General features: G+C 39.7%; 1 protein-coding gene across 4 annotated transcripts in view; it reads right to left on the bottom strand.

Annotated features, from left to right (window-relative positions):
- The window catches only part of LOC136706058 (adhesion G protein-coupled receptor A3), a 251218-nt gene that overhangs the window by 178988 nt on the left and 45830 nt on the right, over positions 1–26400 (bottom strand). For all 4 annotated transcript variants that reach the window (XR_010804108.1, XR_010804107.1, XM_066679962.1 and 1 more), the window contains 5 exons: positions 25422–25493; positions 22697–22768; positions 22461–22532; positions 22168–22331; positions 12624–12837 (listed from right to left, as the gene is read on the bottom strand). Coding sequence is in view for 2 of the 4 variants with exons in the window: in XM_066679962.1 (XP_066536059.1) it covers positions 12624–12837; positions 22168–22331; positions 22461–22532; positions 22697–22768; positions 25422–25493 (594 nt within the window). In the remaining 2 variants the exon portion in view is untranslated. The remainder of the gene's footprint in view (positions 1–12623; positions 12838–22167; positions 22332–22460; positions 22533–22696; positions 22769–25421; positions 25494–26400) is intronic.

Here is a 26400-nt window from a genome sequence, read left to right as displayed (position 1 = left end):
ACATGGACACACACACACACACACACACACACACACACACACGCTGACCTAAATTTGAAGCAACACTGTTCTATTGTGGAGCTGACTGCACACAACTCCTCCCCAAGGCCTCATTAGGAGCATTTACGCACTTGCGCTGATATTTAACGATTTGTTTACATAACGCAGCTCATGAGGCTGATAACGATAAAACCTGTGCTTTTACAGAGGAGCATTCCAAGCGTCTGACCACAAGCCTAGCGGATAGTCTGATCACGCACACACAGAAGGAGAGGAAGGAGGAGTAGGGTTGTGATGTGGAGTCCATAAAGTAAAGAATATAGAGATAGAGAAAGAAAAGGAGAAACAGACAGACAACGGTAGACAGCCTTTTTTGGGGTGATCCAAAAACAAGGCTAGGTAAATATGAGAGTACTTTTACTGTATCCTCAGTTTACTGAAAGACTGATGCATAAGTAATGAGCTTGTTCGGACACTTAAAACACTAGCATAAGGAATGGACACTCAAAAATGTAAGTGCACACACACAGACACACCAAACACCATGCTGTCGGACAGAGTGGGGCTCTCAGAGTCATCAGTTGTGCAGTAGGGAGAACTCTTTAATAGAGGGTGAGCTAAAAGTGGATGTGGGCAGTGTCAGGCTGAATGCTTCATGCAGTGATTTCAGAATAAATCAAAAGTCTCCTGTGCTGAGCCTTTTATCCGCTATTCTGCTTTCTTCTCCCTTCCTCTTTCACTTCCTGTCATCTTTCAATCTGTTCATTCAGAAATGATGTCAATCAAGGACTTGAGATTGCTTCATATATGCCATTTGTATCTCAACTCTGCCCTAAAGCAAGGGTAAGTGCCACAGATATTCTATCTAAAATGACTGTAGCGCATCTACATGTATGCCCAAGTTAATACTGCATTAGAATGTAGACAGTTCTGATTCAAGATTCAAACTTATTATTAATGATCTGATTTGATGTAGATGTCCTGTAGTCCAGGCAGTGCTGTCCCTGTGGTGTACCCAGTGCATCAGGTCACTCTATGAAAAAAACTTCTATTCCTTGAAGCAGCAATTACCATACCAGCCAGTGATGCTCCCAGCAAGAACAGAGCCTATTACTGCAGCAAAGAAGGTTTTCTCCAGTACGCTGGAGAATTTGCTCAGTCACCTAAGGTGAAGTGTGTGGTTTATGTCAGGTCCTCAGAGATGTGGACTCCCAGGGACCTGCAACTGCTCACTCTCTCTACCAGGGCTCCGCTGGTCCTCAGTGGTGTGTAGTGGGTACTCTGCTTTCTTCACCCTCCTGAGCTCCTTGGTTTTAAAGACTTTCAGCACCAGGTTGTTGACAATACATTATAAAGACAGCAACTTTACTTCATCCACGTTCGCTGTCTCATTGTAATTTAAGATCACACCTACCACCACCACTGTGTCATCAGCAAATTTCACTATGGTATTAGTGCTATGAGCAGCTGTGCAGCCAGGAGACATTAATATCTTTTCCCCCTTGCTTATAAGAGTCCTCAAACTTAATCTGTTCATGCTTGTACTGTTTGTTAATGTTTTGTATTCTTTATTTGCTATGTTCTGTATGTCTTTGAATGTGTTCTATGTGCATCTTTGAGTTCTTGTAAAGCGCTATATAAATATAATGTATTATTATTATTATTATTATTATTATTATTATTATGAGCATATAGGGTTTACAGCAATGGACTTAGGATATTCCCTGGGGGGGAGTACAACTTGAAATCTGTCAGACTTGAAGCTCTGGACCCAGAAAAACAAAGAGCGGCTTATCCACAGGTCTCCGAGCTTGGTGACCAGTCTGGTGGGAACAAATGTTTTGAATGCTGAACTGTAGTCTATGAACAGCAAACATGAATAAATCCCTTTTCCGATATCCAGGTGGGAGAGGATTGTATCAGAGCTCCTATTAATGCAATACGCAAACTGAAGAGGATCTAATGAGCAGGGCAGATTTGAGCAGGAGAAGTATTTGATGAGTTTCTCAAAGCACTTCAGTTCACCACAGTGTTCAATGCTACGGCAGAGGAGTTACTTAGGAAGGCTGGGTTGGTTTTCTTGTGAATGGGGATGATCGTGGACATGTTAAGGCCTCTAGGCATGACAGAAGGGGCCAGGAATAGGTTGGCATCGTCCTTAACTCATGCTCTCGGATGGAAAGCAGATGGTCCTCACTAGGCAAGTTACATTCTACGGTTGCTAGCAAATGCTATTGGTTTTACCACTTGTTCCACTGACATTGAAGAGTCCATAAGATTTAAAGGAGTTTAAATCTTCAACCAATTGGCAAGCCACATCAGTCAAGAAATGCATTGTTGCAATTATAAGTATAATTCCAGAGGCTGTGCCAAATGTGTCTATAGATGTGGTGACACAGTTGAGCCTGTAGTTTGTCCCTGTAGCACCAAGAAAAGTTATCCCTGCTTTTCTTACTTAATATGCCTTTGCTTTTACAGTATCATATCCGCAGATCTTAGTCCGACATTGCAATAGTTTTCAGCTGTCAATCAAACTGTCCAGGTCTAGTTTTAATTCCATCTTAAATGATTAGAGAAAGTATTGGAGTTGATAGCCATTCATCCCCATTATGAAGACTGTTATGCTGTGTGACGCTCTGGGGAAACTCAGCTCTGATTGCTAGAGCTGTACTGTTGAGAAGAACCAATTTAGTCTTAGCCTGCAGGTCTGCAGTAATTTGAAAGGGGGCCAAGCTTAGTATTTCTACCTATTACAACGGCACATGACTTTGCTTCTCACAGCTAAGGTGCTTGAACAAATGAAAGGAAAAAGAGACCTGTGGTTTAACAAAAAAAAAAAAAAAAGAAAGATTTTATATATATATATATATATATATATATATAAAAATACATATACAAATATATATACAAAAAAAGACTTTATATATATACAGACAGATAGATCAATCACTCTCAGGAGCTCAGTGACTACCAGCATGGTATTGTGATTGAATGCCACCTGTGCATTACTAAATATTCCAGAGTCAACTCTCAGTGGTATTTTAACAAAGTGGAAGTAACTAGCAACGACAGCCACTCAGCCACGGAGTGGTAGGCAGCAGATACTGAGGTGCATAGTGCGCAAAAGTCGTCAACTTTCGGCAGAGTCGATCTCTGCAGACCTCCAAACTTCATTTGGCCTTCAGATTAGTACTTAGAGAACTTCATGGAATGGGTTTCCATGGTTGAGCAGAAATGTTCAAGCATTACATCACCATGTGCAACACAAAGCATCAGTTACAGTGGTGTAAAGCACGCAGCCACTGGACTCTGCAGAGACAAATTTCTCTGCCTGGCAAAAATGTGTATACATACACTGTAAAAAATGTCTGTGAATTTTATGGTGAAAAACTGTAAAACAATGACAGTAAATGACTATAAATTCTAAAAAGGCTGAAAACACTTTCTGTAACAGTGAAATACTGTGAATACTTTTATCACTCACAATATTAATTTTTGCATTCCTTTACTGTAAAAAATACATTATTTCACATTATTTCATTTTTCACACACAAACCATTAGGGGCGGTACAAGTGTCCAAGTACTGGGAGGAGCTGAGACTCATTAGGGAGTTCCCAGCATGCCTTGCTTTTCCATATTTTCTGTGATTTTCAGAGTTTCTTTGTTTTTTCTCTCTCTCTCTCTTTGAGACTTTTTGATTTTGGGTTGCACTGGGGTGATTATTTTGTGTATTTGTGTGTGTGTTTGTGTTTCTGTGCATGTTATGACAAGATGTGTGTTGGTCAGGAAAGTTCACCATCAGCCTTTGTTCCAAGTGTTTGAGGGTGGCACCACACATTTCATTTGTTCTTTTGGTAATAACTCCTTTTAAGTGCTGAATATAACATGTGGTATGGCTATATCTAAATATGGCTATATCTCAGTCTCCATTCTTTTATTTGTCACACAATTTACATGTTAATTTTATGGCAAAACAATGTTTCTTTGTTATTCTTATGTAAATACTACATAAGAGTTTTTTTAAGGTGTATATATATATATATATATATATATATATATATATATATATATATATATTAACAGAAAAATACTGTTAACAAAACAGTTCTTAAATGTAAAATTTATGATTGCCAAAAACGTGACTGTATATTTTACGGTCAAATTCTGGCAACCACAGGTGCCTGTTTTTTTTACCATAAATTTTACAGATTTTTTTTACAGTGTAGGTTAAAAAGTTTATATTGGGGCATATCGGCCCAGACAGCTCTGGAAAAAACCTCCAGGGATATTTGTTAATTCACCTGCTTGTTCATCATGACTGTTTGACACCATGCCATTTTAATATGAGAAAATACATAAATATGTAAAACAGTGGTCAGTAAGTATAGAGCTTATTTTGTTTTATCTCAATTTGAAAATCACCTACCACCTCCCCAGTGGTGGCCTTATAGGGTTTAATAATCTGCTAAATGCACCTAAAATGGCTCTAGTAATTTGTCTTTGGGAATTTCAGAAAGTTTTGCCTTGTCCTGTAAAGTTAACATATACCAGCAACAATATATCAGTATATATTAGACTTAACTACATCAACATTAGCAAAAAAAAAAAAAAGAAGTAATAAATGATGGCTTTTAATTGGGAGAAAAGTGGTAAGCATTAAGTTTGGAAATGCAAGACCAGTTCTGTGAAAGCCTGACTCATAGTTGGAGTCAATAAGTTTGACAAGGAAAAATATGCTGGTACTGCTGGCATCTGTCTAATGACCAAATACTGAGCACAGGAGGTTTATTGTGTGAGTTATGTCATTTAATTAATTTTTCTAACTCTTGCCTGACCAGTTTCAGGTATGATTAATCACAACTTAATGTGGTCAACATATGAAGGCATTCCAAAATGTTTCCAATGAAAGATTTTTAAAAAATATCCCAACTCCCTCTAACTGAAATAAAGACACAGAGACCTCTTCATGAATACATTCAGGAAAATGGAAATTTTATGGAGAAGCAGCAGTGGGAGGTAATCTCATTATGTGTTTATTGGTTGCACTGCGTAGTTTGAAAGAAGTAACATTTTGCAGCTAATACTGACAGGAATTACATTTCTCTCACAAAGTTCCAATATATAAGTACAGGAATAAGAAAGTTTTTACAACCAACAAAAATACTCCCATACACTGGAAAAAAGTAGGTTAAATAAATAAGATAAAAGGACATAGCAGAGGAAATGTATTAAACAAACATATTATAAATGGGGTGTAAATTGACAAAAAAATTAATTGCAATAATCACAACAACATTCTGTGATTAATCATAGTTAATTGCAAGTTAAAATGCTAGTATTTTCATGTATTTTTGGAAGGGGGATATAACAAATAAATGTGTAGAGTGGAGACCATTCTTTTTACTTCACTATAACATTTCAGAGTGGTTTTTATGACATTTGAATTTGAATCTCTTAATTTGGTGGGTTAACTTTTCAGAAAGAATGTTAAAATCAAACACCACGAAGCTCTGACTTAAGCTTTGAGAAACTCGCAGCACACAGCTCAGACAATAAATCATCTTCATATTCCAGCTTCAACAACTTTATGAGATAAATGTGTGAATTAAGCCAAGTATGAGGAAAAAAAACGTCATACTCCTAGCAGCAGCTGTTTGTGTGTGTGTGTGTGTGTGTGAGAGAGAGAGAGAGAGAGAGAAAGAGAAAGAGAGAGAGAGAGAGAGAGTAAGAGTGAGAGTGACAGTTAATCACGAGATTTAATTCATATTTCAGCATAAAAATGATTTAAAATAATTTTATTTTAACAATTCAGTTCATTTGATTTCATATTCCACCATCATACACAGAGGTGCTATGTTTCCATCGCCTAATAAAACCATAAAATACCCACTAGACTCTATAAAGAGTAATTTATGGGAGGAAACTGTGGCCAAATTTGGTAAAATTCACATTTTAGAAACAAATATGCTTTAAAGTTTTCAGATTAATCCCATGCATTACATTGTTAATGTTGGTAGCTCTAATTATGAAATGTCATACTCTAACATCCCAATGTCACTGTGTCAGTGATAGCTTCTCACATATCTTAGTTAGTCAAGTTGACTAACTAAGATATGTGAGAAGCTACCACTGACACAGTGACATTGGGATGTTAGAGTATTATATATATGCTGTCATCAATGTGACATAATTTCCTTGCAAGTTCATGGTTGTTTCAGTAAGACATAATATAATTTGTTCATTAGAAATATTTTCTTTGTAGATTTTTCAGTTATTAAATGTTTAAGAGAATTCAAAAGCACAGATTGTGTGTATTGCATCTGTATGATTTCTACTTTATTACATAACCTATCAAGAGTATATTACCATATGTATTGTTCATTTTTTTCTTTGTAAGGCAACATCTATTCAAATCATTTAAAAAATGAGATAAGTGGACCTCAAATTTTGGTATTGAAAAAAGGCTTAAAAAAGGAGGTTGAGCTCTCCAATGTCTGCAGAATTATTCTATAAAGGCCTCAGCATACTTCTCTCGAAACGGTATTCATGAGGGCTGGGCGAACTTGCAAGGTCATATACTTTCTGCAGTTTCATTTTGCCTGTCGCGTACTCTCCTCTACTGTGGATGCTCTAAGAATTGCTGCTCAAAGTTGTCTGTTATGTGTTATGACACCGCTCTTTGTACTGACCAATGAAAAGCTTTGTCGCGTGCCGTTAATGCCGCGGAGTTCACCCAGCTTCAGTGTGCACAACATGGTGAGCGAAGCCTCCACCTGAAGTTTGTGGATGTTCGTTTTCTCCTAAATTACATCGTATTTTTCGCCAAAGCCAGGCGAACCTCGACTCCACAAGAAGTATGCTGAGGCCTTAACAGTTGAAACCAATGACTTGCTTTTGTAGCTTAGATTTATACATTCCAGTGGAAAACCAATGATTGCTCAGTAGATTGAGACGGTTAATGGAATACATTAAATGGAAAGACTCATTTTAATACTAAGACTAGAAGAATAGAACTGCTCATGTAAACACAACTACATCATTCCTGGTCCATTTGGTGCATTAACAGTACTGCGCCCAGGATTTACATGCCCAGAAAACCAAAAGGCTACAGAACATCCCGTCTAATTTTGTCGTTCAAATGGACACTTATGTGTAGACTCCAATAACGAGACTTTAGTGTGGCCTTTGACAAGGACCACATGTATGATGACTGAGTAGTGACTTTTTACACAAGCTTCATTCTGACATAAACTATAACTAGGGTGAATGATATTGGTTGCATCACCATCTGTGGCAATGAACACACAAATAATTACACTAGGGACAGTGAGCATACACAAACACACCTCGTTCAAAGGAACATCAGCTATGGATGTTGAAGAAGAGGACAGAACTGTTCCTTCTTTCACCCACCCCCAAAATCTTCTGCCCTTCATCGGGACTGAACCCGCATCCTTCCTGACCCAAGCTCACTTCTCTAACCATTAGACCACGGCTGCATCCACACATAAGTCTTATTTATGTCCCATACAATTTAGTAATGAGCATGACTGATAATAATACTTGGTTTTATGACATACACGTCTGTCAGAAATGCAAGCTTTTAGCGCCCTGACAGGCCAAAATGATTTGTTGGTGTACTCATGGCTGATTTTTCTTGTAGTCTGTGTTATGCATATCTGGCTCTAGTCAGTTCTAGTTAGTGTCGCACATTAGTCATGAATGATGTCCATCATAACACACAAAAATAAATAAAAGAAGGCACAATATGCTTAAAACTTTGTCCTCTATCAAATTCTTAGTTAATATTCCTTTAAATCAAGTGATTCTATTTCTACATTTAATATGTCTATTAATTTTAGAATTTTGAAGAATTTGTGTTTTATTTTTATATATTTAAAAATATATATAAATATATATATATATATTTTTCTGTGTGTAAATTGCTCCTTGTTTGTGAGATAATAACATATAAACACTAGCATGTTATATTGTATGTTGACAAATGTGAAAGATCCTTGGTAAATAAAACCAAAAAAAAAAAAAAAAAAGACAGTACATGTCCAAACTTTTACAGTAGACACTGTAATTTTTATCAAATCATTATATTCCATTGCATTTGAATGATACTTCAATAATATTCTGTATTTAATTTGCACAATTTGTTAAGTACATTTTAAACTTTTTTTAATAATAATAAATTTATTATTATTTTAAGAATTTTTATTTAATTTGGCAGTGCTTAGATGCACTGCAAATAAGTGCTATCTGCAATGTATTCCCAAGTCAAAATAAAAGTTGATTGGTTGATTGATTAATTGATTGAGTGATTGACTGATTGATATTTAGTGCGTTCAGCTACATGCATTTGTCTTTTTCATTGCATACAGTATACATTTGTTTTCATTCATCATGTTTCACCCAAATGCTCAATCGCTTTCTCAAAAACACACCTCTACACACGTTCTTCCTGCCCACTGTTCCCTGACAAGTGTCTCACTTATCATCACACTCATGATCCAGTCATGTGTGAGAGAGGGACAGCATCATTTCCCACTCACCACAATCAGTCAAACCGCAGTCTAACAAGCCAATTAAGACTTCAGTCTCTATGGTAACCTAATTACACAGGCCAATCAGGCAAGAACATGAAAGAGAGGGAGAGAGAGAGAGAGAGAGAGAGAGAGAGAGAGAGCCTAAACAGTATCACTGATGAACAGTGTGTTTTAAAAAATGTAGTGCTCTCCACCTCTCCTTTGCTTTTCTCCTCTACACTATTCTTTTATTCTATGCGAGATCAGAATGATTAATACAAATATTGGGCATTAGTGAAGATGTGGACTGCACATCTAGAGGCTCCTAGTGGTTTGAGTAATGAGGCATGATTCATACTCCACAGCTCTCTCAACTAGCATCAGTTACTGCCTCTTTAGCCTAGCAGCAGCACTCAGCATGGGGGTGGGGCATACACAATGCGTCAGGATATTAGCTATAAGCTAAGACTGGACAGCAAATCTGTCCACAGCTTCAGGGCTGAGGCAAGGATGAGAAATAGGGCTAAGAGCAGAGAACATAAACCTTCTGTGTGTGGAGTCTGCTAATTAAGCACACATTCATGAAATGTGACCTGGATGCATTTTAAAACAAGGTGTAAATGAGGACTATGAACTGGGTTCTCTAACTGGAACCAAATGTGTTAATAATGTATTAATTGCACTAAACAGCTCTTTTACAGTCCTTATACAAAACCAGATTTATGTTCAAAGTAAACTCTATGGAAAATGCTGTCGCGGAACTCTGTCCAAAATCTGTCATTTACAATGACAAGTTTATATTTAGGTAGTGTAGTACTTAATGGGAAGGGTGCTTTTTCTTACGTCATGGGCACTCTATGGTGAGAGGAGCTCCTTCAGTAAATCTCTCCATCTCTGTTGACAGTTATGTTTACGACATAGGAGCATAAGCCAGGGTGCATGTAAGTGAATGAGTATGTGGGGTTCACAATTAAGCAGGCCAGTGTTTTGTTTGGCTGTTTGGTCAGTCTGGCTAGTCGGTGCTGGAAAGGCCAGCAGTGCTAAATTCCCCTTCTCCGCCAGTGGGGTCTCTTTACAGCCAAGAACAACATTACAGTATGAGCCCCATACGGAAAATAGAGCTGCAGGGTTTGTGTGTTGAAGGGGAGCACAAGGGCTTAATTGTGGGGCCTAATCAAAAGTTGAACTACGAGAAATCCATTTTGCCCCAGCAGGAAGGAAAGTGAGTCTCATTGTTCACTGGAAGAACAGACAACTTAAACAGAGCCAATGAACGCAGCCAAAAAGAAAGCAAAAAGTACCCCTGGCTAGAAGTTTTTTTTTTTATTTAAGTTTTTAAAAAGCAACATCATATATAACTACAACACTCTTAAGAAAACCAATGTGCCATAAAGAGGTCTTTGGAACAATGCCACAAATTAACCTCTGAGAAGTAGTTCTGGTTTGGGAGAAGAGGTAAGAAGTCTCTTTCCTCAGAAAGACAGTCCTTTCAGATTTCATTTAGTTAAAAAAACAATTTCCAGCTCCAATAAAAACATTACAAAACGTACGTTCGTCATGGACTAAACATTTCCCACTTTAAAGAGATAATAAAGCTGTTTTAAAAAAACATTTGGAAACATTTTTAAGACTGTGCGCCACCACCCGTTACACGGCAAACGCTTGAAGTTGGTTTTTTTTAACAAATTCTTAATACATAAACTTTACAGATAGATATTTCTAGCTTGTTTTATTGTATATCCTCATAATGAAAAAATATTTATGTGTACTAGTTCCTACAGATTTTTGTGGGAGTATTATTACATGACCATGATTAAGAAATCAAAGTTCACTACAGTGGAACCTCTACCTATGAACTTGATCCGTTCCGGTTCGTAAGTAGAAAAGTCAATTTTCTCCATTTAAAATAATGGAAAAGCAATGAATGTGTTCTAGCCCACCCCCGAAAGTCACCCTTTTTGCACTGATATGTTTACAAAACTCTCAAACTAGTAAAAAAAAAAAAAATACATGTAGCATGACTAAAAATAAAAAAGAAATACAGTGGTTACAGTAATAAAAAAAGAAATAAAAAAGTTTTAAGTGGTAACACATTGTTACCTTGAAGACGTGACGACTGGCTGGAGAAATGACACAGGCACTGGCTGTATGACGGGAGGTGGGGGGAGCGTGGAATAATGGAGAGTAGACAGGTGAATGTGGGGAGACGAAGCGTAGATACGGCTTAACTTAGCACGAATTTTGATGTCTGCTAATTACATTAATGCTAAATTGCTAAAACTACAATTTGCTAATCTTAAAAGCTCACTGAAGTCTGGGTGCGCTGGGAGACTCGCCTATTGGGGTCAGTGGCCATTTCCAGCCGCCGGCTCAGCGGAGGCTCAGGTTCGTTTCTAGAGTTATGGTTCGTTGGTGGAGGCAAAAAATATTCAAATGCCCGGTTAGTATCTTGGAAAGTTCGTTAGTAGAGGTTCCACTGTACTCAGTAATGCAGTAGTGAAAAAACCCTAATCCTAACCCAGCCATATACAAAATATACATAACTATTCACAGCATTGCTAATTAGACCAAGGTATATGCCTTATAAGAGGCAGCATGGCTGGAACGAAAACCTGTGAGATTCACAGCCACTGAATAAAAGGGGAGATGGAATAGATTTGTACGCTCTGGGGATCAAATTGTGAGTCAGTCGGCATGTCCTGTTTGACACTGAGATTTCCCACTGCCATCCAGCCATCATCACTCACAATAAAGGGACACGGGCCTCCCAGTGACGAGGGCATGGCTGCAACACTGGAAAAAAACGAGCGTCCTCCTGGGTGGTTTATGGAGGCTGGAGCTTTCGCCGTGGCCTATGAAAACTGTGAGCAAAGCGTTCCAGGCTTGTTGACACAGGGAAACATATTTCTGTCGGCACTCCATCAATATTTATGGTTAGGCTCACTCTGGAGCGAGAGGCAGTTAAACTAATCAACAGCCCTCTGCCACTCTTTCACATGTGCACACACACACACACACACACACACACACACACACACACACACACACACACACACACAGAAAGAATGTGTCCATGAAGCCTTTGCATTTGTGTCACTATATTGTACTGACCAGCGAAGGGAAACAGTGAGAGGAAGAGGAAAAGACGATGAGTGGCAGAGTCTGTAAACAGACACGAGGCACTTTACTGCCATAGTATGCAGCATCTGTTCCTTTTACTGACCTATCCACGTTTAACAATGAGACTACAATACCACAACAGTGGCTCAATCCCGAAAGGGAAGCATACAGCCGGTACACTGCCAGTACAACATTCCTGTCCCACCCTTTCCAACCAATACCAAGGACAATGCTACTGAAAGGTAAAACACTACAGAGAGAAGGTCACATTCTATGTATCTGGGCATAAGAGTGCTGTCGATTCATTTAAACACACTAGCATTTGCACGTATAGATCAAGACTGATGACATATAAACATTAGTCAATGAGCAATGAAGGTGCTTATAGCCTACAGCTAGAAGTATTTCTCCAAATCCCACAGGTCAAATTCCTCACAAAAAGTAAACATGGATTTAAATCTAATTTTGGACACATCAATTTAATTGCAATACTAATGGTCTGTATAACAGCCACAGATCTGCCACAGATCCTATATATCATCACTGTACAATTGAAAACATCTATCCCTCAAAACAGCAACTGTACAGGAGAAGGAATAAACCTTCTTAACTTTCAATGGAAGTCTATGAAAACAGATTTTATTTCAAGCCATTTTTATTTCTATTGGTTCATGCAATTTTCACACATTATGAAAGACAGCTGCTGTGTTTAACTGATTTAGTAAACTGAAATGAAAGACAACAAAAATCTCTCTCTCTCTCTCTGTCTGTCTGTCTGTCTCTCTCTCTCTCTCTCTCTCTCTCTCTCTCTGTGTCTGTCTCTCTCTCTCTCTCTGTCTGTCTCTCTCTCTCTCTCTCTGTCTGTCTGTCTGTCTCTCTCTCTCTCTCTCTCTCTCTGTGTCTGTCTCTCTCTCTCTCTCTGTCTGTCACTCTCTTTCTCTCTCTCTCTCTCTCTCTCTCTCTCTCACCTGGTGATGAGGCAGCAGTCGTGGACAATGCTGTCTTCCACATACATCCCTCTCTCCTCCTGTGTGTGTACAGGCCTCCTTTCATGGCTCCAGGTGAGTGTTAGAGAGGGGTCCAGGTAAGAGGCGGTGCACTGGAGTGGCAGGCGATCTCCACGGAAAACAACCTGCCTCTGAGACGGAATCAGCCGTAACAGGGGCAACTCCAGAGGAGCATCTAAAAGACAAACAAACAAAGCTAAATTAACTCAAACTATAATAATCATTATGCCATGGAGTTCGTTTCCCCTCCTTGAAGCTGTCCCTTCCTGGCTTCATCTGCTTGTTACTGTAATCAGCTATTTCTGGCTCTGGGGACACATGCTAACCCTCTCTAGCCCATCAGGGTATACATCTGGGTAGTAATTATTTTTATTTATGATAAGCTCCCAATATTGTGCATATGTCTCAGTGTAATTTTAACATGGTTTCATCAGATTAGTTCCCATGTTTTCTCAGAATACATCTAACAATAAAGACTGACAAATGTTTATTAGACCATTGTGTAGGGCTCTACAGAAACAAAAAATGGCAAATAATCTTTCCTGAACTATTGTATTGTAAATGTATATTTTGTAGATTCCTGTGGTTTCATATTGTATTCTTATCTTACATACTTCTGTGGATTTGACCTTGCTGTCTGCTTCTCTTTATTTAATGCACTTCTTGCCTATGATGTACCTGACTGTTCTCTGACCTAAACCATGGACTTTGATTATGATCCTAGGAAACGCTTCTGAAATAAAGATGACCTGTGTCTACATCCTGCTGTGTCAACCTCTTCTTTCTTGCATGTTACTGAAGAACCAGGCTAGAGGCTTGTACTTAATACAAATATAAGTCATCTGATGAAGATACATGAGATGTTTAATCACAGTTGAATAGAAAATATCATCTTAAAAATAAACATAATCTTAAAAAGAAAAATTAAATACTGTGGAAAATAAAGAAAAAATACTGTGGATAAAAAATGCCTTAAGATATAAGATACCACTGCTGTTGTGTATCACCCTATTATTAGAGTCAATTCACATTAGTCACTTATGAAAAACACACCTGTAACTCTAAATCTTACAACAAGTAACAAGTATAAAATATGTAAATAAAAGCAGAAAGATATAACTATTATAAAAGCACTATAACTAAATAAAACCAGACTGTAAGACTGAATTTACCATATTAAAGAACTGCTGAAGGGGACGTCTACAATTGTGGGAAAACGCAGTTTATTTATGTCATGAAGCTCTTGGAGGTGGAACGTTATGTTTGAGCAGTGGCTGAAGGTTAAATTGTCTATAGGTTTTTATTCATTGTTACACCTACCACAGAAACTAATTTGTAAATCGAACTGTTTAGCTGTGTAACACTTTTGAATGTTTGGTGTTCTGTCCATTTTCTAAAAGAATGACAGATGCCACTTCTGTGCCATGTGCAGATAGAGAGAAAGAGAGACACAGAAAGTGAGAGAGAGAGAGAGAGAGAGAGAGAGAGAAAGCCTAGCAGGCCAGACAGAGACAGCTTGTTAATATACTCGTTTACAGACACTGGGGCTTCATTAACACATTAGACCAGTTTTGAGCATGCAAACAGACAGGAGGGCTAGCAAAAGTTGAGGAAATATCTTCTGAATTTTATAAAGTGTACTTTTTCACTGCAGTCATGAACTACGCTTTCAGACCTAAGGACACAACTGGACGATCTGTCGTTTTTAAATTCATGAAGGGTATCTCAAAGCATGTATTAATCTGCTTTGAGTAAGTAGGATGATCTGAGCCTGTCTCTACTTCTGGCGGAGCAGCTTGTCCTGCAAGGCCTTCTCGTCTTTGACTGGACATATCACGACATCTTATTGGACGGGTTCCAAAATGGCAGCTTCTCGGCTCTCTGCTTTCAGCTCTCCTCAGATCAACAGGGTGCCTGCACTGTTGCTGCCATCATAAACACTCTAAGTCCTTTGGTCACCACCACTCTAAATTAGCCTGATTAAAACTGAAATTTTCAGAGAAAGTATTGATATTCTGGCCAAAATTCTGCACACAAGATATACAAAAGCAAAAGGCCCTTAATGAAGACTTGAAGGGGTTAACAGCACAACATCCGATCTATATCTGCTTAAAATCTTCAGTTCCACTAAACAGCAGTTATGTGAATCATGTGTGTCTGTGTTTGTGTGGTGTCAGCAAGTTACATGGGGTCAACAGGCAGAGTTAACACATTAAACAAATTGACCTGCCAATCAGGCATGAGTGAAAGACAGAGAGATAGAGAGAGAGAGAGAGAGAGAGAGAGAGAGGTAGAGAGCATCTGGCCCTGCTGAGTGTGTGTGTTTGCCCTGGCTGTGAAGATTACACCCCTGCCCCTGTTTTCTCAGTAGTATGAGCTTCGCATCCCCCGACCCCGTCAATGCGCCACTGACTGAGCCACGAGCCAGTTTCAGCACACACACACAAAGCTCTTCTCAATGCCAGACAGCACACACTCACCGGCCAGAACCTGCTCAACCCTGGCCACTTGGCCTTCACTGAAAATTCCATCCATTATTTTCTATTAGACTAATGTAATGCTTGGACAACACTCCGTGTCTCTGCAAATGATGCAGTGATTTTTAGGTGAACTCAAATCTGACTATGATGCACAGCTCCAGAGCACAGGAACATGTGGTCTATCTTGAACTAAATATGTATACGCTGGGCTGAGGGCATATTTACACCTTACAAGCCTGCACATTGTGGAATAAAATATAACACTATAGACTTACTCTTAGAGTTATCATTTGTCAGTTATAATGTTCCTTATAATAATTCCTTTAGCTATGTAGCTCCATACATTCATTCATTCATTCATTATCTGTAACCGCTTATCCAGTTCAGGGTCGCGGTGGGTCCAGAGCCTACCTGCAATCATTGGGCACAAGGCAGGAATACACCCTGGAGGGGGCGCCAGTCCTTTACAGGGCAACACACTCACACACACATTCACTCACGCACTCACATCTACGGACGCTTTTGAGTCGCCAATCCACCTACCAATGTGTGTTTTTGGACCGTGGGAGGAAACCGGAGCACCCGGAGGAAACCCACGCGGACACAGGGAGAACACACCAACTCCTCACAGACAGTCACCCGGAGCGGGAATCTAACCCACTAGCTCCATACACTCTTAGAAAAAAAGGTATGGTAGAGGTAAAACAGTGGTTTAAACGCCCGGTACACTTTTTCTTAAAGTGTAGTTTTATATATTACATACATACTTTCAATTAATATAATCCAAATGCATTTACGTCCCTCTACACTCTGGATAGAGAGCAGAGAATGAACATGTAATGGTACACTTTACAAGCAAAAGACTGTGTACCCTTGCTCATCCAGCATTTATTTTCATATTAAAGGTACAAGCCCAAGTACACTCCATCAATTTGATTTAGTTTTGTAAGTAAAATTACAATACAGGAGACGTTTTGTTTTTCAGTTTCTATCTCCGCTGAAGTAAAACGAAATGGATAAACAACTGGTCATGCGATTCAAAATGTTCTTGCAATATTAATATTTAATGTTAAGGAAATCTATTTGTTTATCTACCTCCTTCTCCCTGTTTCTATTCCTTGTACAAACCTCTGTGCATCAAAACCTCAGTCCTGTCTATGCACTGAGCAGGCCACTGTTGCATGTCAAAACCACACAGTAAGGACCGCATTGCCAGTTAGTTCCTAGTGTCAAATGGCACTATCTAGTAGCAGCATGCTGCTGTGAAACTTTGAGCATGCACCGGTTAGGGCTCATCCATGCATGCAGGCTTTAGAAATGGAATAGATAATCAGCTTAATTTTCCCAAATGTTTTATTCATTTATTTATTTTTAAGGTCCAAAAGGGATATTAGACTTTTAATTCTGAATCACAAACCCCATTTAACCTCATCCCAAAGGTCTTGGATAATATTTCATCTTTCCAGAGAACACAACTCAACAATACAGTCCAGGGCCTCAGGGGTTTATACCCCTCTAGCCAAGGCTTCCCACTGAGTGTGGTGAACCTGAGCTCAAGTACAGCAGCTGCTGAGCATCCCAATTAATTTTATGTGCTGCTAGGAAGATATTGCAACCTGTGTGTGTGCAAACTGAATACCTGAGTTCACAATGACAGCACCTTAACCCGACTGCATTCTTATAATTAGTGAATGCAGTCAAGTTAAGGTGCACTCATATGTCCAATAACATATACCCAGTGCCAATCAAAACTTTGGACAAACCTACTCCTACTTTTTACAGATTGGTAGAAGTTTTATATTTTCTATGTCATTATTTTACCATTTTCCATGTTATAGAAAGTTTGACCCTCCCCCAAACAGAGCTGAAACACACTCTACCTCACAGCAACTAACTGGCTCCAATAAAATAACGAGGACACAAATTCCTCAAATTAACTTTTAATGAGGCTGATATAATTAGGCAGATAATTATTGCCTTTCAACATTCTCCAGCTCAAAATGTTCAATTCTGAATTTAAACTAGGAGACAGCAGGGAACAACATACTGTTGTGTCTGTTTGTTGGTTTTGATGTATTAAACTATTTTTTAAAATTAAATCAGAGCAAGAATATACACTAACCTGGCCGGAGTTGCTTCATGTGTTTACACCAGCTACCAGGAGAATGATTATCATTTATTGATTCGTTTTCTGTAAACCCTTCAACATTTTCAGGGCTGCTGTGTTTCAAGAGGCTATCCAGAATCATTTGTGCAAGTGAGGAACACACCCCTGACAGGGTGCTTTTCCACAACAAGTCATCACACACACACACACACACACACACACACACACACACACAGAGAGAGAGAGAGAGAGAGAGAGAGAGAGAGACCCCTATGGACACTTTTTGGCACAGCCAATATGTGATTTTAGATTGAGGGAGGAAACCAGAGCACCTGGTAAAAACCCACACAATCACAGAAAACACAACAGGGTGTGGACTGAACCAACACAGCCTTGAGTTGTCTAGCCGTCAAATCAAAATCAAATCCAATTTTATTTATATAGCGCTTTTCACAACAAAAAGCCGTCACTAAGCAGTTTAACAGAGATCCGGGTCCAAGCCTCCTATGAGCGAGCCAGGGGCAACAGTGGCAAGGAAAAACTCCCTCACGAGGAAGAAACCTTGGAAGGAACCAAGACACATACAGGGAACCCATCCTCCTCGGGTCGACACCGGAGACACAACAGAGAACAGAACAGAAGTAAAAGTAAACTGATGACAGATGAATGGGTTATAGTAATGTGAATGTAGAATATTAGTGATATATGAGTCTGAGGAAGGACGAGGTGATCAGTGATTCTGTGAGATTTAAAAGTAGGAGTTAGTTTGAGATAAAACAGCAAGGCCAAGCATGATATGGTAGATGAGACAAGGCCAGGATTTTGTACAGGACACACAGGGGCTGGATCAGGGCAACACCTGGAGAGCAGCAGGAACATCTCAAAGCATGAGAGAGACAGGAGAAAGAAAACCAGACAAAGGGAACAAATAAAAATACAGAGGTTAATAGCTTCATGTAAAGAAAGGGCAAATTTGTCCTGCGAAAACGCTTCCACGGGTCAGGCAAGAGAACCCAGCAACAGACAGCATGTTGGTGGTTACCAGAAAGCTAACTAAAAAAGCTGTAGCTATGATAGTATGACAGGGTTAAGACAGAGCAGTGATAATATGAAAACCAGGTAGGTTTTTAGTCTAGATTTAAAGATTGAGAGTGTGTCTGAGCCCCGAACAGTAACCGGAGGCTATTCCAAAGTTGAGGAGTTTTGTGAGAAAACGCTCTTCCTCCTGCAGTGTTTTTCTTAATGCGAGGAACTAAGAGTAGATGGGCATCCTGTGAACGAAGTGTACGTGACGGGCGATAAGGTATGAGAAGTTCAGTAAGATACTGCGGGCCTAAACCATTTAGAGATGTATAAGCTAAGAGGAGTGTTTTATAGTCAATGCAACATTTTACGGGTAGCCAGTGTAGGGACGAAAGAACTGGGGTTATATGGTTGAATTTTCTAGCTTTAGTGAGCACCAACACTAGCTGTAGCACCAACCAAGCCACCAGGACAATGATTATTCTTTCATTCACTCATTCATTATCTGGTTGTGGTGGGTCCAGAGCCTACCTGGAATCATTGGGCGCAAGGCAGGATTGGTGTGATCACTGTATTTTTTGCAGCTCCCCTTTTTGTGGTAGGAGCTGGTGTGAATGTTGTTATTGTGGTTTTGTGTGTTAGCTGTGTGTGTGCTTGAGCTCGGTGTATAGCAGGACATTTTGTTGGGGGGCTCAATGTCAGTTACAATGGGTGTTCTCCCCCTGTATCTCCCTATACACCAAACCCATATACTGCCTGTTCCCTGGCTTCCTTGTTGCACTGTGCCCTTTGAAGGGCTTAATTATTCCATTACCACATGTTGTTTACCTTACCCAACATATTCAAGTGGGGCTTGATCAAACACACACACACACACACACACACACACACACACACACACACACACACACACACACACACACACACACACAAAATCACGCTATCATTATTTATTCCACGTACTGATCTCCAAATCATGATATCATGCTTTTAAAATAATGAAAAATTATGAATCAGTTCAGGTGTACTCCTGAAATATATCCCTGATTTCCACGGATATAGTAAATGATTATGCAGTAAAGAGCAGCCTGCATCATGCCCTCCTCCCTACTGAACTTCCTACAGAGCTGTCCTCATGAAGGAGGAGGAGACAGCAGAACAATTTAAATATAGGCTTCTGTCGCCTTATCACTGCAATCGAGCAAAAGAGGAATGGAGGGAGGGAGGGGGCGAGGAGACAGAGAAAATATAGAAATAGAAATAGAAAGTAACAGAAATAGGGAGAGAGACACCCTTCTTTGCAGTCACAAGCCAGATGCATATCATGAAATGACTGTGCTTGTACGAGATGAGTATATAAATGTGTGTGTGTGTGTGTGTGTGTGTGTGTTTGTCTGTGCGTTTGTCTGTGCATGTATATTTTGCCTACTGCACTTATGTAATAAGGGTCTTTGAAAAGCATGAGGTTTGCAGCAGCATGCGGTATTAGGCGCTAATGGAATGAAACGGCTGTGGAGGTTTCTGTTAGAGCCTGCTTATATTTCCATACATATAATTCCTCCTTTCTGCGGTACCATACAAACTCATAGTTCAGCCCAGTACACCACAATAAGCCCATATGGATATAATGACCTTGAAAATACCATTACAATGGGACTTGGAGCAGTGGCTGCGGTGGATGGGAGTGCTTGGCAGGAGCCTAAATACTGTTTTTTGCATGGTTGCTGTAGCACATCTGTGGGGCCAGACAGTGTGCAGGACAAGAGGCTGAACATTACTGTTCTAATCCTGTAATGGATGGAGTGAGCTGGAAAAGAGACAGCAGGATTCCTCCTGTTAATTCTAGCTCTGGTACTACCCAAACATGCAGCCAGCAATTACACACAGACCACTCACATCCACACAGAGGCTACTGTATGTTTTAACAAGCTTTATGAAGTCCAGTCTCTGAGGGATACAGAATCGTGTGGGTTACTGTCTTTTTCTAATGCACCTGATCCAACTCAATCGCCTAATTACAAAGCCCTCCAGTTCTGCTCATCACCTCATTATAAAGCTGCATAACAAGCCCACTGTGAGGCCATCCAGATGTCATTCCACTCTTTAAATCTTAAAGAGACAGTAGGACCAAAAGACCATTTTCACATTTTTACACCTCTTACAGCAAAAAGTATTGAATCTGCCATGTTTGTTTCTTCAGTGTGTGCTATAATCATTCATTCATTCATTCATTGTGTGTAACCGCTTATCCAATTCAGGGTTGCGGTGGGTCCGGAGCCTACCCAGAATAACTGGGCGCAAGACGGGAACACACCCTGGAGGGGGTGCCAGTCTTTCACAGGGCGACACACACTTACACATTCACTCACACCTACAGACACTTTTGAGCCACCAATCCACCTACCAACATGTGTTTTTGGACTGTGGGAGGAAGCCAGAGCACCTTGAGGACACCCATGTGGACACAGGGAGAACACACCAAACTTCTCACAGACAGTCACCCGGAGCAGGACTTGAACCCACAACACACTGTCAACCCAGCATCAGGTTATTAGATTATAGCAATGAACTTGCATTTTCTGGAGTGAAGAAGCACCATACAGTATATCGAGTCTGAGTGCCGTGTGTGATCCAGCACTAAAGTGTGCTATTTTGTAATGTGTTACCAACAATACTCTAATGTGATTTAATAGTCCAATTAGTGTTTTAAAAATCATTAATTATTTGACAAGAGCTTTAACACTAGTTTAACATGTTTATTACACTCAGATCCCCATTAACACCCTGCATGTTTCTGATACTATTGTTATATATACAAAAATATATTTAATAACTAAAGCTCCGTTGACACCTGAACTTAACATGTGTCCTGGGGGATCTGATAATATGAGGTCAGCACAAAGTACAGGTGTGAAAGAGGTACAATTTCAAGGATATATTGTAATCACACAAACCACATTCAGAGGTGCCCAGAGACCCATATGACCACATTATTCTTGCACATTGATGCAGAAATAATGTGAAAAATCCAATCACAAGTGGTCACAGAAGACACGTTTATATGTCAGGTGTGAACAGCTATGCATTTTGCAGGTGTGATTGGGCCTTAATAACTCTTGCAATTATCTAGTTACCTAAAAGCTTTGTAAGTAATCGTAAGTGTAAGAAAACACATAAGCAAGCCTATGTGTGACTACCCCTGGTCAAAGTGTCATTAAACTTTATTACCTTTCTTTCTCACCACAGATCTGCTTTGTGAGGACTGAAACATAGTTCTTTCAGAACATGAAAACATTTAGCAGCTTATCTCGTTTTAAGCAAAGAATGTGGTGAACTCGGCCAGTAGTCTGGAGAGCGTGAACTGATTTAATTACTTGTTAACTACATTAGCCTCATTAACAAGCTAACATGCCAACTTCAGACACCAAACATTCATTCATTCAGAGTCTGTAACCGCTTATTCAAGAGTCCAGGGCCTACTGGGTGCGATCACTGGGCGCAAGGGAGGAACACACTCTGGAGGGGGTGCCAGTCCTCTGCAGGTCGACACTCACTCACACCTTCAATCACAAACTCACAATTATGGACACTTTTGAGTCACAAATCCACCTACGAACATGTGTTTTTTGGACTTTGGGAGGAAACAGGAGCACCTGGAGGAAACCCACGTGGACACTGGGAGAACAAACCAAACTCCTCACAGCCACTGAGAGTAGGCCTCGAACCCACAACCCCAGGATCCTGGAGCTGTGTGACTGCGACGCTACCTGTTGCTAAGGGGAAAACTGTATATTTTGTTTTGTCAAACTATTTCTCATATGAAAGTCCAAAACTGCAATTTGGCATCTTTGAAACACACAAACACACACACAAACAAACACATACTGTGTATTACCACAAATGAGCTGGTGTTCTCGGAGGCTGCGGAATGCGTGGCCGTGGAGGTGCGTGGGATACATACACACTGTATCATTTCCCACTCGCACTGATCTGGCTTTAGCCCACCGCAACAACCACTCCAGCTGGCAGTCACAAAACAAGTAATCAGTACTGAAGTGCCTGAGGTAACACAAACAATCAAACACACACACACGGGTTAAAAAGAGTACTGAGCAGATACTATAACTTAACATTTTGTTATTCTATCATGATGTGTATGTATGCAAATGTAGCACTGCATAATCTTACAGAACTCTCAGGGAACTCAAGTGCAGGAACAGCCCCTCAGGCAGTGTAGAAAAAATATTTCCAGATAAATTTCTGTAAAACATCCCACACACACACACACACAAAATCCTCATTATATCCTTATAAGTGCAAATAAGTCCAAACATAACCCACCTCCACATTATTATCAGAGTCTTGTCTGTGATTAAGAACTTGAGCGTGTCGACATAGGAGCAGAGAGTTAGCACATTACTCACAGCTTAGAGAGATTGCCAAGGTCAAGAAACATCTCAGGAGAGAGGCAGCCAATCCGGTTGTCAGACAGATCCCTGAAGAGATAGGAACACAAAGACAGGTCTTAAATTGAGATAAATTAGCTGACACTAAACTTTTAAAAACATCACAGTGGATAAGCTATGAATTGTGCTTTGTAAATATGAGCTAGTGTTTGTTCAAACATGTACTGATACTCACAGTGTGGGTTTTTTCTGTGCATGCATATGCATTTTTTCCATGGTCCCAGAGGGGTCATGAGATTAGTGCTATATAGGCATATACCAGGGGTTTCTGAGCTTTGTAAAACCATGGACCTTGTAACCAACAGAGGCATGTAATAGACAGATGAGAGGTACTGTTGCCACAGTGCACATCCCATGATGTGATCCACCAAGTATTCATCATGCCCTATAAACCTCTCTATTTTCTCCCTGCTACTATAGCAGCAAGTGAAACTTTAAATTCTGAATTGCTCAAATGTAATTTGTTCAGGGTCAAACAGTGTGATAACTCACTTTCAAGGACACCTAGACCTTTCACCCATGAGCATTTTTATTTATTTGTTTTTTTTTAACGTGCTCAAACACCACATTCCACTCACTGGTTGGTTCCCAGTTTTAGCAGGTGTGTTTGACAAAAGAAAAATGTGAATACTTAAATATGTATTTAGTTTGGTGGTTGGTTCTCTATTTAGTATTTACTGAACTACAAAAATTCATCAGCAAACTTCATTACACAGGTAGAAGAGTCATTTAATAAATGGTGAATGCTATAAATTAAATAAATGATATTTAAATGTATCAAAAATTATACTACCTCTGACTCAGCTCTGTCATGTAACTGCTTCAGTTGGGAATATTGGATTTTTTTCTGACTCTTTTCCAGCTAAACAATTTTAATCTTGGCAGCACAAATGACACTGGTGAATCAAATCAGAGCTGAGTGATCAGTGCTTAAACAGTTCCTCTTGCTGAGATATAGAGCACTGTCTGGGCTTGGATAAAAACTAGTGTTCAGAACAGTTACCTGAAACTGTATACTTGCTTGTCCATCAGGAGATGAGAGGTCATGAATTTGAATATATTTGAAGTCATGCTGCAACACTCTTTGGTCAGAAGCCTGAAAGGGGCATTGCCTCAGCTCCCAGTGATAATGTTTGGGTTGGATCTGGTAATGACTAAACTGGCAGTGGAACTGAGTAAAATATTTATAAGAAGCGCATAAGAAGGCAACCACACTGTTTTATTCTTAGTAAGTTCTAAATAAGTATATTTTGTAGATATACAAATCCTATCAAATACTTACATTCTGTAAAATGCTTCCGGAAAACCCTAAAAATGGCCAACCTTGACCATAGTCCTCTAGGCCTAGGACAACGACACCAGCTGTGTTGCATTTATTGTGTTAATGTGAACAAGTCTTTCTGAAAATGCGGAAGTGGATGTGCAGAGCTTTGTTAACAGTTGTGTGTTTGTGTGTGTGTGTGTGTGTGTGTGTGTGTGTGTGTGTGTGTGTGTGTGTGTACACTGTGGCTATGGCACAATGCCTTTGCTCTGTGTAATTAAAGATATGGCCAGAAGCTAAGCAGAAGGAGAGGCTTAGACCCTTTGCTGTAATCACCAGTTGGGAGCTCTTAAATTAGTACCACACAGCATTTGGGACCTGGCACTCTTAAATTAGCACTACACAGCATTTGGGACCTGGCTTTTGCATCAGTACAGCACAGCAGCCAAGGCCTGGCGCATGATGCCACAATCAGAAGCCCTTAAAGGCCCTAATCAGCACCACATTAAACTAATCACACACACCTTCTATTGACAGACAGAGCAAAATAAAGAAAGAGAGAGACAGAGAGGGAATAAAACTATTTTGAAGGGTGTTCCTCTTTCCAAAGAGACTGTTTTTTTATTTATCTTGTTTGCAGGCTTCAAGTGGCATGAAAAATAGGAACTTGACATGTTTCTTTTTTCTAAACCCAGAGACTGCATTTGTGTTTGTGAGTATTCTTTGAGGACATAAATCTTAAACAGTCGTCACGTCCTCAAAGGCTGTCTCTCCTCTGATATTACACACTTTTATGCCATGTCTGACACATCAAGCATTGGGACGTCCTGTGCTATCACGAGCTGCCTTCACGAGTGCCTCACCTCGGCTTGCCCCTCTCATCGTCCTAAAATTCTCGCTTTTGTTCTGAGAGCGCAAAAAATTTTCCCCTGCTCAAAGCTTTCTTCAAGCGGACTCTATCACGCTCCTTCTCCTGGCAAAAACAGACTTCTCTCTCGTTTTTAGTCTCTTTTTCTCGTTTTCTTCCTTGTTTTTGTTTGCCTCACTGTGTTTTAAACCTCTCAAAACCTTGTTTGCCCAAAGAAGCACTGTAAAAAATTTATTTAATAAGATTTAATATGAATAAAGCCTCACTTATGGCTCGTTTAAACAAGCAGAGAACTCCATCAAACATGTGGATGCAAATGTTCAGTGGACATTCTATGTTAATATAATAATTAAAATCTTTTGCTGGGTATTGTCTTGTTTGAGGAAAGACAAAAATCCTATATTTTATACCATTTTATTACTACTATTCATCATTTTGGACAACAATATATTGGGAAAAATGTTGACGTTTATTATTATTATTATTTTTATTAATATTAAATCATGTGTTTCTCTTGTTTTCACGTGTCCAGTGGCTGTCTTTCTCATACTCACAGTCTCTTCAGCCTAGAAAGTCCATAAAATGCTCCAGGCTCCACTGTACTAATCAAATTACTTCTCAGATCCCTAGAGAGAGAGAGAGAGAGAGAGAGAGAGAGAGAGAGAGAGAGAGAGAGAGAGAGAGAGAGAGAGAGACAAGGTGACAGAGAAAGAGAAGTGTGGGAGAAAGAAAGAGAGAGAAAGCAATGGGGCAGTGTGAGAAATAGAAAAATTGAAAGCAAGAGAAATAAGAGATATGAAAGTGTAAGAGAGATAATGAGAAAACAGAAAAAGTGAAGGGAAGACAGGAACGTTAAGGAGAAAGATTAAGACAGAAAAAGGAGAGATATAGAAGTGAGAGAGGATGAAAAAGAGAGGAAGGGGATGTGTGTGTGTGAGAGAGAGAGAGAAAGAGAGAGAGAGAGAGAGAGAGAGAGAGAGAGAGAGAGAGAGAGAGAGAGAGAGAGAGAATTTCACAGTGTTACCTAAATTTCAAGACTCAAAACAGAGATGCACCAAAAGTACAGGGAAGCAGTGTGTGCACAGATTCACACATGGTTTAATCCTTTCATCACTGTGAGTTTAGGAGCTGCATGCAGGGACCAATTACTACTCCATATAATAGTTTACCATTCAGTAGAGATGGCCAATAATTCACAGCGCACACATATAAACACACTTTGATGAAGTGACGAGGCAGACCACAGAGGACACAACCACTCTCTTTACACCCATTCTCTCTCAGTACTCTCTATGTATCTGCTGGGTGTAGAGGAACACTGTGAGGGAATCAGGCTCAGCTGGGGTTTCAGAGCACCATGTTTGCTCCCATATTCCATAAATAAGGCCCAGTGGGCTGAGTTCACTCTGTGTTGAAGCTAAAACAACATATGATATCTTGGACAGTGGAATAGTCATTTATCATTTGAGACTGTAGTAAGAAAACAATGATATTATTTCAGATTTTCTTGACACAATTATACGTGCATTTAGT

Source organism: Hoplias malabaricus, chromosome 8 (genome assembly GCF_029633855.1).
Source record: "Hoplias malabaricus isolate fHopMal1 chromosome 8, fHopMal1.hap1, whole genome shotgun sequence".
NCBI classification, from domain to species: domain Eukaryota; kingdom Metazoa; phylum Chordata; class Actinopteri; order Characiformes; family Erythrinidae; genus Hoplias; species Hoplias malabaricus.
The sequence above is the reverse complement of the archived record's forward strand: the minus strand, read 5'-3'. Positions and strand labels throughout refer to the sequence as shown.